Below are 15079 nucleotides of genomic sequence, written 5' to 3'. Positions count from 1 at the left end.
CTATGTGAGGGCGCTAGCGTATTTCGTGTTTATTTCTAAGACAATCAGACAAGTTGATTAGGTTAGTTTCCTCTGGTCTTGTTCTTGTAAGTTGTCATTGAAATTTGAATTATTTTCAATAATGGCACCACCAAAACGTTTTAAAAAAGATAATGACAGAGGCAAATGGAAAAAAAGGAAAGAAGATCACGAAGAATGTATGGATGATGATTCTACCGATGTTGTAGAAACAGAAGGTATTCCTGATGCTGCTAAAACTGATATAGAAAAACAAGATGAAGGTGTTTTAGAAGATGAATTTGGTGCTAAAGATTATCGTTCACAAATGACATTAAAACCTGATTGTGAATCTAGACCATTATGGGTAGCACCAAATGGACATATTTTCTTAGAATCTTTTTCACCAGTTTACAAACATGCCCATGACTTTTTGATAGCAATATCAGAACCTGTTTGTCGACCAGAACATATTCATGAATACAAACTAACAGCTTATTCTTTGTATGCTGCCGTTAGTGTCGGTCTTCAAACGCATGATATAATAGAATATTTGAAAAGATTGAGCAAAACTAGTATTCCTAATGGTATTATAGAATTTATAAAGTTATGTACGTTATCATATGGAAAAGTGAAGCTTGTACTAAAGCGTAACAAGTATTTTGTGGAATCTCCATTTCCAGAAGTATTACAAACACTTTTGAAAGATCCTGTTATACAGCAATGCAGATTAAGAAAAAATGTAGATGATTTAGATAAAGATGAAATTACAACAAACATTGAAAGTAAAGGAAAGAACATAAAATTTGGTGCTAAACCATTACCAAGCGGTCAAACAGTTAATGCTGCTAAACAAGCTGCTCCTGAAACCAAAGTTGATCAAACGCCATCAGAAATGGCTGCTATTCCTGAAGATATAACTACATTTTATGAAAAAATTGATAAAGAAGATGAAGACGAGGAGGAAGAATTAGAATTGAAAACAGTTAGTTTTGAAGTAAATCAAGAAAAAATTGAAGTTATACAGAAAAGATGTATTGAATTGGAGTATCCTTTATTAGCAGAATATGATTTTCGCAATGACAATGTAAATCCTGATATAAATATTGATTTAAAACCATCAGCAGTACTGAGACCTTATCAAGAGAAAAGTTTACGTAAGATGTTTGGCAATGGACGTGCTAGATCAGGAGTTATAGTCCTGCCATGTGGTGCAGGAAAAAGTTTAGTTGGGGTAACAGCTTGTTGTACAGTACGAAAACGTGCTTTGGTACTCTGTAATTCTGGAGTATCTGTTGAACAATGGAAACAACAATTTAAAATGTGGTCTACCGCTGATGATTCTATGATTTGTCGATTTACCAGTGAAGCCAAAGACAAACCTATGGGTTGTGGTATTTTAATTACTACCTATTCTATGATAACTCACACCCAGAAACGTTCCTGGGAAGCCGAGCAAACGATGCGATGGCTTCAAGAACAGGAATGGGGTATTATGGTTTTAGATGAAGTACATACGATTCCTGCTAAGATGTTCAGAAGAGTATTAACAATTGTACAGTCTCATTGTAAATTAGGTTTAACAGCAACATTATTGCGTGAAGATGACAAAATCGCAGATCTCAATTTCTTAATTGGTCCTAAATTATATGAAGCTAATTGGTTGGAATTACAAAAACGAGGATTCATTGCTAGAGTACAATGCGCCGAAGTATGGTGTCCTATGACGCCTGAATTTTACAGGGAATATCTTGTATGCAAAACAAATAGAAAACTATTATTGTACGTAATGAATCCAAATAAGTTTCGAAGTTGTCAATATTTGATTAGATATCACGAAAGACGTGGTGATAAAACAATTGTCTTCTCGGACAATGTATTTGCATTAAAACATTATGCTATTAAAATGAATAAACCATATATTTATGGGCCAACTAGTCAAAGCGAACGAATACAGATATTGCAAAATTTTAAATTTAATACTAAAGTTAATACAATATTTGTCAGTAAAGTAGCTGATACTTCTTTTGATTTACCAGAAGCAAATGTATTAATTCAAATTTCTTCACATGGTGGCTCGAGACGTCAAGAAGCTCAACGATTGGGACGTATATTGAGAGCTAAAAAAGGTGCTATTGCAGAAGAATACAATGCATTCTTTTATACATTAGTATCACAGGATACTATGGAAATGAATTATTCGAGAAAACGTCAAAGATTTCTCGTTAATCAAGGTTACGCTTATAAAGTTATTACCAAGTTGGCAGGTATGGATGATGAACCAGATTTAATGTATGGTTTAAGAGAAGATCAAGGACAGTTGTTGCAACAAGTCCTTACTGCCAGTGATATGGATGCAGACGAGGAAAGAATTCCTGGGGAAGGTGTAAGATCGGTTACAATGAAGGCAGGAAATATGACGTCATTATCAGGAGCAGATGATGCTGTCTACTATGAATATAAAAAAGCACCGAGTTCCTCGACAGCTAACAAACATCCGTTATTTAAAAAATTCAGGACTTAAAAAAAGCTTTACAGTAGTATCCTACTATTTTTACTGTATATCGATACCATTACCAATTGCTTGATAATGTTTGAATGTAAGAATTATAAGTGATACAAGATAAATCAAAGTTATGAAGCATGCTGCGTTCTCTATCCTGATTTACAATTTACATAGATAACATTAAATAAATCAAATGTAACTTTAACAAGATTTAAGATTGATAATGTTAAAAGTTAAACTGTATTTTTCATACATCATTAAAAATATCTTTATACTATACTCTGCTGGTATATTTTGAATTGATTCACAGTTTTATGTGAACTGATGTGTAACATTTTGTAAATCAAATAAATTATTATAAATATTAATTAGTTCTAAATGATTATTTACATATATACATACACATATATACAAGGAAACTATTCAAATTTTCAATTAGTTTGGTATATATATGAATATTATATATTTTTAAGTAAACATGATTATACATTCAAATAAAAGATATAACATATGCAATGTTCGTTATAATAAAACAATTAGTATAAGAAGTTCAAAGAAACAATTATATTTTAACCAGAGAAAGTCCATATTCTGTGACCTTGGCTATTAGTACGAGTGTGAGTATTATAATAATCATTTCTTGCAGGTAAAGAGTTAGGTCTGTTGGCTGGACGATTATTGGGTCCACGATTACGATCATCTCCAAATAATCGATCCCGAATAGAATTTTCACCAATGGTATTTCTAGTTCCTGAAAGTCCAGATGATCTGCCAGGTCCATATGCTCTTGGTGGTGGTGGTGGTGGTGCTGGTGGTCGTACCGTTCCACGTGCACGTGGTCTTTCATATGGTACTGTTAAATTGTACATCGATAATAAATAGAATACTTTGTTTTTATTTAGTGTTGAAAATATTTTGTACAGATCAAATCGTTCACCTAACTCGACGTACACATCTTACTTTTCTATTATTCCAAGTTTACTCTTTATTTTTGCATTTGTTTTTATAAATATACATGTTAAATATTTCAATATATATATATATAAAGAAATTAGTTTATAAAAAAAGAAATTTAAAACATTCATTAAGGCATTTTAATTAAAGTTATTTAGCGTTAAGAGAAGCAGCATTTTTGAAAATTACAACTAATTGTGTATTAATTTATAAAAATATTATATACATAAAACATGTATACAATAATTGAGATAAATTTATGAATGAAAAATATTACATGTTGATTTACAGATTATTATGTGTAACATGTGTGTGTGTGTGTGTGTGTATGTGAAAAAAAATATTTTATAAATTGTTGTATAAACATCAATAAAAATCTATTCATTACTACTTTATATTAATAATTGCTAAAATGAATATTATTATGATTATTATTATAACTGTTTAATTGAAGGTAATTTATTAGCAATTATATGTATATATACATGTAAATAGATCTCGTATGAACGTATGCATGCAATATATGTATGTAAATGTATACGTCACGTACGAAGGCACTGTGCATTGCATAAGTAACAATTATTTAATAGAGCAATTGTAACGATAGGCATAAAAGCCATATTTATAAAAGCTGTTTTTACTTTCAAATAGTCATGGTTTAGAAATAAAACTATATATATGTACATAGCACACAAATTTTCTATATATATATATATAAAAATAATTATATAATACGATATATCAGGTACACACCAAGTTGCATTTAAAATTAAAAACTTTGTTTGACTCTTTTTATAATTTATGATTAAAATATTACAGACAAAAATGTATCTGCGTTGAACATATTTGCGCAATGCACTGATTATTATTATTATTATTTAAAAAAAAAAAAAAAACCAGGAAGTTGTTATATATAATCACGATCGATTATAAAGAATGAGAGATAAAGTAATCAAGCAAACAGTTGTAAAAGATGCAGACTGTCCGATGTTGCTACCATTTTTACGATATACAGAATTTGAATTGTAAGAATATCCTCGATGATTCTGATTTGGATAATTCTGATAACCAGGATATTGTCCTACTGGATATCGTTGACCATTTGGATACTGTTGTTGAGGATACCCTGCTTGTGGGTATCCAGATTGTCCTGGATATGGGGGATAACCTTGACCAGGATATCCTTGACCAGGTTGCGGCATTCTGTTCATAGTTGGATAGGGTGGATAACCGAGATTATCCGTTCGCGGATGATTCCCTTGATTCGTTGATGGATAAGGAGGATAGCCGTTGTTGTTATTTGAAGATCCTACATTGCTGGGATAAGGAGGGTAACCGATATTGGTACCAGTGTTAACTTGATGATAACCTGTACCCCCCGGTACAGGATCAGCAGGGGCTGGAGGTGCATTCGCGTTAGCGTACGGATTTGAGTTGGTATTCGTGTGTTTATTAGTATCGCTATTGCTCACTTGTTGACCATTCACAACATCGACACCCGCCGATTGGAACCCTGAAAATGACTCGTTTTTGTTCGTTTCGCTTGTATATTGGGACTGATATTTTCTAAATAAATTTTAAGTCAAACATATCCTACATTTTCAATTAAAATTTCAAACATTTGTTGAATTTACTGTTAGTATTTGAGAAAATTGTAAATTAAATTTCATTCGATTTTCATGATGCAAATTATTTGAATGTTAAGACATTAATTTGTTAAATAGGATATAGTCATGCTGTTTCATTTTCTTCAAAGCAAAATAACAAAAAACTTTGCGATGTTAAAATGACAAATCAATATATGGTAATAATGTGGATTAATAGAATACAGGCAGCATTAAAAATCATGACTCTTTGCATTAAACTGTATTTACAACATATCTTGAAGAATAACATTATAATTATAAACATTTTATCATTCAGCTATAAAAAGTACAAAGAGTTAGGATTTTTAAGATGAATATTAATCAAATGAAAAACTTATTATTGATATATATATATAATACCCACCATTAGATGAAACCTTGCTTACACATTTTGGTACATCGTTTTCGGTTCTGCAGTATTCATTTTTGTCACAAATGATGCTCGAGCAACTGCTCTCTGTAGAAAAATATTATAAAGCCCAATCATTCTCAAATAATTATTAAGCATTTGATATCATTCTAATCACGATTACGAAGTTATTCCAATTCTTAGTAATTTTATATGCTGTATTGATAATTGCCATTGTTCTAAATGAATGCATTCTTATTTCATTCTATTGTAATTCGAATATTACGTTGAAAGAAGTTTGTCATATACTTTAGATGAAATGAATTACCAAGTGTTAATGATACTTCTTATGAAGAAAAGGAGATAGAGAAGAATCGCGTTAACAAAGTTCAAACATGCGCATGATTCTCATGCATATGTAATATCATGCACAAAAGTGTCATTAATTTTGATTAAAGATATATATGAATAATATGAATTGATATAATTAGAAAAGTTAGTAAATTTTGAAGAGAAATAAAAAATAGAAAATAGAAAAATTCAATGTACAAGTTCTTCATTTGATATATGTACAGTGGTATATTCATTGAATTTTAAATATTGAATAATTATAAGTTTAATACTAGATATATACTAGACCTGTCATTTTGACTGATTGACGCCATTTTAATTAAACATTTTCTACTTCATGTATAACATTTGATTTATGTTAATAATTTAAAATTGTCTATGTATATATAAATCCATGTAATATCTATTAAAATTATTATTGTTACAACATTTGTTGTTATTTTGTAAGAATAAATAAAGATTTTTGTTTATACACCAGTTATTTTGACCAGTGTGGTAGAAATAGGTATACTGAAAATGGTGGTATATCTAGTGTTAATAATTTCACGTAGGATAACGTGAATGGGGAAAAAAAGAAAAGATAAATCGTGTGCTGTTGATTTCAGAATGATAATAAAACAAATTAAAAGATAATAGATAAATAATTTGATTTTCAATAGTTCAAATTATTTAATTGCTTGTCCTTTTCACAACTCTTGAAAGTTTATCACTCAAACTAATAAAATGTAAGCTGATTGATCAACGATTATTATTATTATTATTTTTGGTTTTTATCAAACGTTAAAATAAAAATAAAAAGTAAACTCAGATATATATATATATATAAATATTGTGTTATACGAATTATTCAGAATAATTATTGACATTTGAAATATCAAATTAATGTTTATTACGTTACAAGAAATAATTATTCTGAATATATGAAAATAAGTGAATAATATGCTAAAAAAATATTACAAAATAATAATTGCTAAATAATTGAATAAAATGTTATTACCGCTGTTGCTAGTTTTTTTGCAAGTTGGATAAAAGCCACATTTGTCTGATGAAACTGTGCAAGGATCTTCAGCTATTACGCATACTTCATCTTTTCTACATCCAATATCCTTGCAACTTCTTCCGTATTCTGTAATTAAAAGTTTTATATTTTTCGTTTGTGAAATATTTTTTTCTGAGCGTGTATCAATCAATGTAACAAAAGAAAAAAAGTATATATGAAATTACGAAAGGTTGGTTGGCGTCATAGTTATAAATAAAATTTGATTGGTGTAAGATATATATATATATATAAATCATCATAGGGACAATCATTCAATCATTGATAGGTAAATTGAAACGATCATTTGTAAATATTACGAATGACGAATAATAGGAGCCTTTAAAAACGGAAATATTATTTGACCAACCGTTAAGATATTCAAGGTTGTAATTGTAATTACGCGCAAACCGTTTCTTACTTTTATATCTCCTAGGTAAATTGATGAGAATACAAGTATTTTAACGATGTTCTTACATTTTCTTTTTTTTGTGTGTATTTTAAGAGAGTTAAGTCGGCCACACCTTTCGTTGATATAATTGTAACTCTATTTCAACCATGGCTAGGTCTTTGCTTAAGAACCCCCCACCCCCATCGATTTTCAATTATCGTAAGGAAGATGAGAGAACGGTCGTGGTTAGATTCTACTACGATTTTCTACCCTCTTACGAAATATTTCTTCACTTTAATTTGAGTCACAAAAGAACATCTACAAATATTCATGCATTTTTTTTATATACTATTCTATAATGCATATATATTAATTATAATTAATATATAATATTTCTTCACTTTAATTCGAGTCACACAAAAGAACATCTACAAATACTAATGCAATTGTAATATATTATTCTAAAATGCATATATTAATTATAATTAATTATAATTAATAAAAGAACATCTGCAAGTACTAATGCAATTGTTATATACTATTCTAATGCATATATTAATTATAATTATATTATAATTAATTAAAATTAATTAATATATGTATATTATAATATTTCTAATATTATATTATATTTTTCTTTACACTTTAAATCGAGTCAAAAGAACATCTACAAATACTAATGCAATTTGTTATATACTATTCTAATGTATATATTAATTATAATTATATTATACTATATGTATTTATTTATTATAATTTAAAAAGAACTATATATATATATATACCAAACGTATAAAATAAAAGAAAAATACAATTATATTATTGTTATACAGCTATACAGTAAATTTATAAATTATTTGTCTTGTTATATACTATTCCAACACACATATTCTAAACAATTTAAAAGAAAATCTACCAAACGTCTAAAATAAAATAAAAATACAATTATTATTATTATTGCATTAAAATAAATATATAAATTATTTTTTTTGACATATTATAATTATAAATCAAACATTAAAAACATTATTTATTTTTCATTATTAGTTATAACTTGACTAGTTTGTATCAAACCGAATTTTATAAAAAAAATGACGTCTCTTTATCGCTTTTTATCGTTGACCTTTTATAACCCTCCCCCCTCCCCTCAACCTTATTCAAGTGGTTTCCTTTTTCCTATATTATTCGTGATATCTCGGCAGGAAAAAAATAATAAATATACCATTAAGATAAAAAAAACATTTGTATTAGAAATATACATTGTGATAAATGTAAGATTTGAATGAATGCTTACTTGAATATGATGCCACATCCGGTATCGCAATGATGACCAATAGGGCAGCTAATGTAACCCACAGATTCTGTGAGTTCAACATTTTCTGAAATAAAACTATTAAAATTGAATTTATTTTTCGGAAATATAATTATATAGCTACACTTGAAATAAAAATGAAAATACAAATATTCAATGTTGCGATGTTTTTTTAAACGAGTTAAGGAAGTTGCCAGGAAGTTACGCAAGGATTATTACATTTGTATCATACTTGATGAAGAAAAAATGTAATCCATTATATAAAAACTACGTAAAATTAAATTCGACAAATTATTCTTAAAAATTTGGTAACCATATTCCCAGTCTTGATCAAATCTAACCTCACTTTCGTTGAGTTCACTGTGCACATTTGTTTTAAATTGTAATTTGTTTCTCACGTCTTAGATGTCGACCTCGAAAAACACAACACGCACATACAAAGGAATCCTTTATGGAATATTCATGTCACACTTTTACGTCGAAACATGACTATGTAAGGAATACTTTTACGAATGATATTACTGTTATTATAATTGCTTTAGAAGAAAGCCATATGCATTTCTTGACAGATGCATTTAAATAGTGAGACGATAAATATGTCAAAAATCATAACTATCTTACCTATCTATTGTTTTTCTTGCAAACAACTATAAATACTTTCCACTTTTACAGTTACTGCAGCACTGAAGTCGCAGTTAATTTCGAACTGGTTTTGTTATCACGAATGACGTTTGCGATGGGAGAGAGGGAAAGATAGAATAGGAAAGAAGTACGGAGGGGGAGAACGAATACATCAGAATGTAACCTTGAACAACGAAGTATAAAAGTATCAAAATGACGTTCTCCAGTAAAACTTATCAATGTTACCAACTTATTATTTGAAATTTTATTTACAAAATAACAAAAAATACAATGAATTACTTATTGTTATAATGAATGAAAAAAAAGTGATTACTAATATATTGTTTAGTTTCGAATACCGCAATATATTGGCACGTGCCCTTTTGAACAGAAGGGTACTCCGTAGGGTAATATATTCAATGCGGAGATTGCGCAAAGTAAAAATTTTAACCACAAAGAAATTCCCGCGAGAACGTACGCGCAGCCCTGCTCCAACCCTTATCCCTGTGTTACTAACAGCCCATTACACTACACGAGGTGGTACACCTTGCGCATGCGCGTGGTCATGCGTACTGAGATGCGCGAGAGACGTTGCGCGATAGACAATGTGTAATAGACGATGCGCGATAGACGATGCGCGCCGCACTGCGCGCCTGATTGCAGTCGTGGTGGTGCAGCAACGGGCGTCGACCGTTATCACGTCAGTCAAATTCTTACCCTCAGTCGCGTATTTCATCTCGCGAATGACGAACACGAGAATATTATTTTCCTTCCTCATCCTTATTCTCCTTTTCCTTTTTATTCCACGAATAAATGAATTCAAATATCGCATCATTTCATCTCACTTTTCATTATTTCTCATTGATATAAAATTTCATCTCTCTCTTGTTTCATATATTTTACATTTTATTTCTCCTTGTCGCGAAAAAAGACAGACAACATTTATTTGTCTATTCGCAGGAAACATTTCGTTATCAAAAATCCAAAGTTGGCTAAGTTTTTGTTTTGTTTTGTTTTTTTTTTTAATCAAAAAGACGAATTGAGTATTTGTCGTGAAATAAAAACGATCAGTGTTGATTCGAAAGAAAAGAAAAATAAAAGATAAGAGAGAGAGAGAGAGAGAGTGAAAAATTAACGTGGCTTCTCAATTTCACCGACTGTCAACGTGGTGTGCACATAACCAGGTGTGCATCAGGTAGGCAACAACTTCGAATATTCTTCATAAATCTATACCTGCGAATTAAACGCGATCTAAACTTGATAAATCTATCTATATATTAATAAACAACAAATGTTATTTACATTTGGTATTCATCAATAGTGACATCAAATCATTTATCATGTTATGTTTCGTTTATCAATTTTTCTATAAAAATTAATCAATTCATAGGAACCTTTTTAATTTCGTTATTACTTTAATCAATTTAGTAATTTGTGCCACTCGTCACAATCATCTTAGTTCGTTCTTTAATATTTTATCAGAATGCAATTACATCTTTACGTATATTGAAATAATTGAATTTAGAAATAATAAAAGATGAAATCACACAATTGCAATTGTTGTTAGATACCTAATAGATAGTAACGTGTTAAATACGCATAGAATTTTGGAAACAACTCGATTACGATAATACGTATGATCGTCGTATGTCTAAAGTAAATAGGATGGAAATGAAAATTAACGTTATGTGGGAATGATGGAACGTTCGTTGATATATGGCCAACAGGTTCATTCGTGCATTGTTCTCGAATTTAGGAAGATAAATTGTAGCTTTGTCATAGTAACAGTAGCAACGCCTATCTATCTGTCTCTAGCATTTTCAAGGATTATCCATTACTTTGAACCTCGTCATTTTCCATTTAGTAAATGGTACCTACATACTTACAAAACGTGACTGGTTATCATCTTTGATACTTATGTTATAAACATAGAACAAAGATGCTACACATTCAAAGTACACATACATACATTGTACATAGCATTTTCATTTACATAATGAACAGAAAAATTGAACTCAATTTAATTAGAACAAATCAAATGTATTATACATTTAATAATATGATTTAGTTTTGTAAATATGAATGAATGAATGAATATTTGTAATATTAATTGTGTTTCATTTTTTCCTAATAAAATACAATGTGTACATTGTGTAAATTGATCAAAAGAATTAATGAGAAATAAGATATGAACAATGAACTTGATGAAAAATATCCATTGATAAGAAGATCATCTTGAATATAACATCCCGCCGATAAAGTTAGCTGTAAAATGAAATACTTGATAGGATTTGATATTAATCTGAGTCCTTAATAATTCAAGATTCTCAAGTTAGGATTCTCGAATAGGAATTGGAATAGTATTAATATTCCTAGTGGGATAGTTATGGTTAAGTTTCGTCGTTTGACTTCATAACAATAATGTATATATATATATATATTGTTTCATTCTCCATAAATCATCCATTTAATCCTAACATTCTGCTAGTACATGTTTAATACCATTAATAATGAATCAGGTGTATTCTGTTGCTATTCGTAGTAATGTCTTTTAAGTAAGTTGTTTTAATAACACATTTTATTTTTTTTATAGAATAACAAAATGTTGACAAATATTGAATACATGTGTATTTAATATTAAAAAAAAAGAGATTCAATGTGTGTGTGTGTCCTTTTGGTCTCATTGATTACTTATAAACTGTCCAATCTATCTGTAATTTGTAATATAAATTTGAATAAAAACAAAATGCAATATACAGTTATATTAAAAGTTCTTATAAAATGTATCTACCAAAAGGTATTGCAAAAAGTCAAGATATTGTAATAATACTCGTTGCAACTATTTCGTAAAACGATCGACTCTGTAATAAAAATGTGGCATCCAGCCAAATTTTACTCTCTCTCTCTCTTACTTTTTACAGCCTGTTAAAAAAAAAAGAAAAAAATGTAAAGTGACCAAGTGGAAGTAAAAATGATGTAAAAAAAAAAAAAAAAACATGACCATCGGAGTTATCTTCGAATAGAATTATCATTTTTATCATTTTGAAGAGAATTGCAGATTTATTCGGTATGTGTATATATATATATATATATATATATATATATATATATATATATATATATATATATATAAGGGGGTGATCATTTATTAAAATGAAACAAAAGGTAGATATTCGAATGTATTTTTATCGACAGATAGAAAAGCTGATATAGGATTTTAACAATGAGATCATTTATTATGAAATAAATCAATACGATATTAGTATAATCTTCGAATCGATGATTTATATGCATAACTGTATAATAATTATACTTAATATGGTACATTTGATTTTAAATGATAACACATTATCCTTTAAATTAAAGACTCTAATAATAATCAAATAATAAAACAACAAGATTCTAAATTAATACTGAAATTTAAATTTGATAATTAGTTTCATTATTTAGTTTTCATCAAATATTTGAAATTGAAATGTTCAGAGAGAGAGAGAGAGAGAGAGAGAGAGAGAGAGGTGTTTAAAGACTGTAATAAAAAAAAAAAAAAAACAACAGATGTGTGCAGATCACACACGGTAGAAGTGAAACCTTCAAAGAAAACCAAACTTCGAGACGTGAATATATCGAAATAATTGAATTGTATAATACAGTGCCATCTATTGAAAGAACGTTACAGTACCCTAGATAACCTAACTCTAAATAAAAATCTTTAAATTAGTAATAAAAAATAATAATAATAAAAAAAAAAATTGTGCTATGTGTTAAGTTGAAACAAATCACGTGAAATCAAATAAATTTCATTAAAATACGTTGAGTAGTTTTGGAATTATTAGTGGACAAACATATTGTGACACTGAATTTTTATATACAGAATTGTATTAATTAATGAATTATTTTTGTTTCATCGATTTTACGGTTTCTTCCGTTTCACGTTCTTCCGTTTGACGATTTTCAAATCACCCTGATTCTAAAGAAGTTTTCACTTCAAAAATATAATACCATATGAATACTCCTATATATATATTTGATGTCTTTTCTATATCGTATGCGTAACGACCGAAAAAAAAGTTGCATCGTCTGCTATTAGCCTTTGAGATGGTCTTCTTGTAAAAGGGGCTTCTCGATGGATCTCGCACAGGTTGAATAGGTGCTCTCAGCTTCCTTTGGCAAAAATCAATTTCGCTGACGCGACTCCTAATCCGATTAATTAAAGGCAGGCGCCGGAGAAAGGCCATCGAATTTTGAGACCGAACACATCCTAACGGTCTATGAAATTCTCGAGAGAGCTAAGAGAAATGATGAAAGATGCGAACAACAACAACAAAATAAAACTAATGCAATAATATTCGTGTCTTTATCGTAAGAACGAACCTTTCTTTGTCTCTCTCTCTCTCATTTGTCAACCCTTTCGATAGGTACCTATCTGACCAATAATATTCCTAGTATTACAATAATTCTACTTAACTAAACTGAAACACAAGATGATAATAATCGAACGTTTGATTTTTGTTTCAGAAATCTTCGGAGTTGTTTTCTGGATTAAGTCAAAAGATAAATTTGTCCAAAGACGTTATACACAATTTGACACGAATTGTGTTCAATTAATCATCCCGTTGGATTCAACACAATCGATGCAACTTTATTAAGAATCAACAAGATGTGTTTACTTAACGTGACATGAACCGATCAATGTTTCCATTTCTAAAGCATAATACTTATTTTTCATCGGTTAATGTACTTGGATATATACCGCGCGTATATATCCATCAATCGCAATTTTCTCGTATTCCCCTTACATCATCCATTTACAGTGTCATACGTTACGCGTGCTCTACTTTCTGTCATACATCGAATTCCTTTTAACAAAGGTCTGCGAGATCCTAAACTAACCCCTCCAAGCAAATTTCTTATATCGTGATCGTCAATCGAAATTCGTTGACGAATCTCTATACCTCATTTTTCTTCATCGTTAGTTTGAGAACAGGCTTGGGATTCGTTTACTTTTATTTGACCCATAAATGGATAAGTGCGAGGGCGGATAAATCTTCAGTTATCATCAGTGAGATGTTCCCATGAGAAGAGTCGTCTGCGAGGTGATGTCTTGTTGTTGCTGGTGTTGCGACAGCGGGAACAGTACAGCTGGTCCAAGAGGAACAACTGCAACAGCAGCAGCAGCAACAGCGGCAGCAGCAGCAGCAGCAAGTGCAGTTGTTGTTGAGAATCATAGTGGGAGCAACGCGAACGGGGGTGGTGGCCTTGGAATAGCATCCGGCCTATCTGCAATACTCTCCCTTGTCGTTGTCACCGTTGCCATAAGCACGGGCGAGTGGTTGTTGACTGAGGAAAAGCTTCCTAAGACGTCCTCGAACGCATCCGTCGAACCGGACAGCAAAGTCACTTACAGTGGGCTCTGGCGCGTTTGTGTGGCCATAAGTGAGTACAGAAATCTGCATTACATTAAGTATTACAATCGAGCCAAATTTTATATACTTTTAAGGTTTCTTTCTAAGTCTCTCATATGTTCTTACCATTTTTAATAATTTTATGAAAATTCACTGTAATAAAGTTTGTATGAAAAAAAAAAAAACAAAAAAAAGAAATGAAATGAATGTAGCTTTGATAGTTGAAATTTTTTCAATGAAAAATGCATATGACATTCATACGATGCACACGACATTCGAGTATCATCAACCAGTGGTTTTTTGAGAAAAATACACTGTTACAATTGTTACAAAGAGAAAGACCAATAAAATAAAATATAATAAAAGTTCCATTTGCAATCAGTTAAACGTTTTATTGTGCAATCAATGATATTTCTTTTTCCATGCTTCAGCAGATGTATCGAATATGATGGTCCTCCTTTTATACTGTCAATGATCAAAAACAAATTTGTACGATAATAATTCTCTGTCAAAC

General features: G+C 29.9%; 3 protein-coding genes across 12 annotated transcripts in view; 2 read left to right on the top strand and 1 right to left on the bottom strand.

Annotated features, from left to right (window-relative positions):
* The first annotated feature begins 1 nt into the window (after position 1).
* On the top strand, positions 2-2871 carry hay (ATP-dependent DNA helicase hay). The gene has a single exon (XM_015324683.2). The coding sequence runs from the start codon at positions 122-124 to the stop codon at positions 2519-2521; it is 2400 nt and encodes a 799-aa protein (XP_015180169.1). The 5' UTR covers positions 2-121; the 3' UTR covers positions 2522-2871.
* Positions 2872-3378: 507 nt separating this feature from the next.
* Positions 3379-9657, bottom strand: LOC107068398 (uncharacterized). Of its 5 annotated transcripts, none has more exons than XM_015324734.2 (6): positions 9523-9657; positions 9164-9347; positions 8525-8620; positions 6801-6929; positions 5468-5560; positions 3379-4970 (listed from the first exon to the last, which is right to left on the bottom strand). In XM_015324734.2, exons 3-6 carry the CDS (start codon positions 8604-8606, stop codon positions 4375-4377), a joined length of 900 nt encoding a protein of 299 aa, XP_015180220.1. In that variant the 5' UTR covers positions 8607-8620; positions 9164-9347; positions 9523-9657; the 3' UTR covers positions 3379-4374. The 5 variants fall into 5 exon arrangements, with proteins under 5 accessions (XP_015180220.1, XP_089025907.1, XP_015180222.1 ...); XM_089169781.1 differs by having other exon boundaries at positions 8525-8609; positions 9523-9654; XM_015324736.2 differs by lacking the exon at positions 5468-5560 and having other exon boundaries at positions 8525-8609.
* A 159-nt stretch (positions 9658-9816) lies between these two features.
* Positions 9817-15079, top strand: part of Stg-1 (stargazin related protein STG-1) — a 19320-nt gene continuing 14057 nt past the window's right edge. For 4 of the 6 annotated variants that reach the window (XM_015324634.2, XM_015324633.2, XM_015324629.2 and 1 more), the window contains exons 1-2: positions 9820-10358; positions 13679-14596. In XM_015324634.2, coding sequence (XP_015180120.1) covers positions 14236-14596 — 361 coding nt within the window. In that variant the 5' untranslated portion in view covers positions 9820-10358; positions 13679-14235. Of the gene's footprint in view, positions 10359-13678; positions 14597-15079 lie in introns of all 6 variants that reach the window. The other 2 variants (XM_015324632.2, XM_089169760.1) reach the window with 2 other exon arrangements.

Source organism: Polistes dominula, unplaced genomic scaffold, assembly GCF_049000335.1.
Source record: "Polistes dominula isolate Pdom_NZ unplaced genomic scaffold, Pdom_raw_medaka contig_29, whole genome shotgun sequence".
Lineage (NCBI taxonomy): Eukaryota > Metazoa > Arthropoda > Insecta > Hymenoptera > Vespidae > Polistes > Polistes dominula.
The sequence above is the reverse complement of the archived record's forward strand: the minus strand, read 5'-3'. Positions and strand labels throughout refer to the sequence as shown.